This window comes from Sinocyclocheilus rhinocerous, unplaced genomic scaffold (assembly GCF_001515625.1).
Source record: "Sinocyclocheilus rhinocerous isolate Xijiao unplaced genomic scaffold, SAMN03320098_v1.1 scaffold828, whole genome shotgun sequence".
In the NCBI taxonomy this organism is placed as follows: domain Eukaryota; kingdom Metazoa; phylum Chordata; class Actinopteri; order Cypriniformes; family Cyprinidae; genus Sinocyclocheilus; species Sinocyclocheilus rhinocerous.
The window spans coordinates 450,220-452,749 of record NW_015634025.1 but is presented as its reverse complement, the minus strand read 5'-3'; the positions used below and the strand labels follow the sequence as shown (position 1 = coordinate 452,749).

Here is a 2,530-nt window from a genome sequence, read left to right as displayed (position 1 = left end):
ACGCTCTCACACACACACACACACACTCTTTCTCACACACACACACACACACACACAGGCATGGTCACTTTTCCTCCTCCCCAGCAGCATCCTGCTCCTCATCTTCCTCCTCCCATGTTCTATGCGTGACCGATGCACTCCCGTGTGGAGATGAGCCTCCTTCGGCTTTATCCAGGGCTTTTCCCACCGGCCCCGCGATGGCCCGCCACAGCAGCTCGGGGTAGGGCATGCGGGCCCCCGTCAGCAGCGGGACACCTTGCATGGGGCCGCCGTGGCCCTCGAGGAGCTGTGCGGCCGCCGCGACGCTCATGTGATCCAGATGCTGCTGGCCGAAGGATTCAGACGGCGGGGATCCGCTGGGATCAGTCCCGCGGCGCGGGCGGCGCGTGCGGAGCTCCAGGCAGCTGTGGCCCTTCCTGTGGCGCTGCAGATGGTCCTCGCGGGCGAAAGCCTTGTGGCACAGCGGACACTCGAAGGGCCGGTCCCCGCTGTGCAGCGAGAGATGGTTCTTCAGGTCGTAGGAGTGCAGGAACCGCGCGGGGCAGCTGGGACACGGATACGGCCGCTCGCCCGTGTGCTTCCGCATGTGGATCTTCAGCTTGTCGTTCCTGAGATGATAAATGAGAGAGATTAACTGCACCGTTCTAGCAGGTGCAAGTACACGACTCACTCCTGAAACTGTGACTCATAACCAACTTTATTTATACCCACTAAACCTGAAGTGTGTTTTGTTAAATTCATGTTAAAATACCCAGTGATTAAAGCATTCAATAAAAGCAATGGTTCACGACACGCACTAAACCTAAACAACGAAGTCTTCAAAGTTGGGTAAACTTCTATAATGGTGAACGGAAACTACAAATACGACTATAATTTTAGCGTTCTCATTTTCTCCAATAGCGAAAGATCAAATTCTTGATGGCTTTTCTACTGCTTTAGAAGAATCGAGAGTGTATTAGATGCTCTAGTTTTCCGTACTTTAATGCCAAGGTAATATAACAAAGTATAGTGTTATAAATGCCTGCCGAGCTCAAACAGTAGAGTAGTTTGATTCCCAAAGTTAAGAACTGATAAAATGTAGTGTAAGTTGCTTTGGATAAAATTGTCAGTCAGATGCATAAAACCTTGGTAGATTGTGAACGCATCGTACCGTGTGAAGCGGACGCCGCAGGCCGAGCACTGGAACGGTTTCTCTCCCGTGTGTGTTCTCATGTGCCGCGGCAGCTTTCCCGCCCCGTGGATGATCTTCTGACAGACGGGACACTGCTGAGGCGTCTGAGACTTCCTCTTCCTGCCGCTTCCGGCCGATGCTCCGCCCCCCTGTGATTGGCTGTGGTGGGGTGTGGCCCGCCCCTGCGCTCCGGACTCCTCCTCCTCTGAGGGCGTGTCTTCGGGTCTGTGTGGGATCGGGGTGAACTCCTGTGACCAGTGTGAGCTTCCGTTCACGAGGCGCCCCAGGTGGGAAGCGCGTGTGTCTCCGTCTTGTACCTCGGCAGGCGGCGGGTGTCCTTCTCGCCCTTGCGCCGGAAGCAGCTCGGGCGTCTCATCAGGACTCCGCCACACCGGCCTCACGGGAGACACGGCTCGGGTCACGGAGCATCGGTCCTGCTTGCGGCGGGATGGCAGCTGCTGGTTCGTTGGATTGTCGCCCGTCTCGCCCAAAATGTCTCGGCAGGCGTCAGCCACGCACTGGATCCCCAGCAGCTGCGCGCCCTTCAGGACCTCGCGCATGCCCGAGCTGCGGATGGTCAGCGTGGCGGTGTAGGCGAACTCCAGCAGCGCTGCCAGAGCGTCAGGAGACACACAGTCCAGCTGACAGACGCTGCAGCTGTCGCCTACGCCCTCGTCTCCATCCTCGCCCTCCTCCGCCCCGAACAGACGCCGGAAGTACAGGCTGACCGCGGCCATGACGGAGCGGTGCGTGGGGTAGCGTGCGCCGTGTGACGTCAGCGTGAGGTCGCAGAGCAGCCCGGTCCGCCGCTGGGCATTGAGACGAGACAGCAGCTCGTTGCTGTGCTCCGGGAAGGGGATCCCGATTAGACCGTCCTCTCCTGGAGACATCGCCACCTGCAGGCAGAGAGAGACACGTGTGAATACTGTCGGCACAGAACGCTGCATGCTGCTTCAAAACACATTTCACAAGTTGTCATAGTTGGGTAAACTTCTATAGAGACAGAGCGCATTTAGGCCACGCCCACACCGAGAGGGGGGGCGGGCAATCCAACGCTCTCCATTGACTGTCTATTGCGGGAAGCTGCCTCCTTGTCATTTCTGACTTATAACAAAAAACAGAGCAATGCCTAAAAGCTGCTGTGTGAGAAGGTGTACAGTAAACAAGCTAAAAAACCCAGAACTAGGTTTTTATAAGCGGTCGACCCAAAAAACGAGCGTTTAGGACACAAAAGTAGAGCGCAACGTGTCATATTACTCTGAGAACTGCACCCACTGGTGGGAAATGTAATCGGCGACAAAACCATTAATTATTTTTAACCATGTCAAAGGATTATTTCACCACCCTATGTGAATCTGA

General features: G+C 55.7%; 1 protein-coding gene across 4 annotated transcripts in view; it reads right to left on the bottom strand.

The window, feature by feature from the left end:
* Positions 1 to 6: 6 nt before the first annotated feature.
* Positions 7 to 2,530, bottom strand: part of zbtb7b (zinc finger and BTB domain containing 7B) — a 23,202-nt gene continuing 20,678 nt past the window's right edge. For all 4 annotated transcript variants that reach the window (XM_016558995.1, XM_016558994.1, XM_016558993.1 and 1 more), the window contains 2 exons: positions 1,151 to 2,067; positions 7 to 608 (listed from right to left, as the gene is read on the bottom strand). In XM_016558995.1, the coding sequence (XP_016414481.1) occupies positions 65 to 608; positions 1,151 to 2,061 (1,455 nt within the window). In that variant the 5' untranslated portion in view covers positions 2,062 to 2,067 and the 3' untranslated portion in view covers positions 7 to 64. The remainder of the gene's footprint in view (positions 609 to 1,150; positions 2,068 to 2,530) is intronic.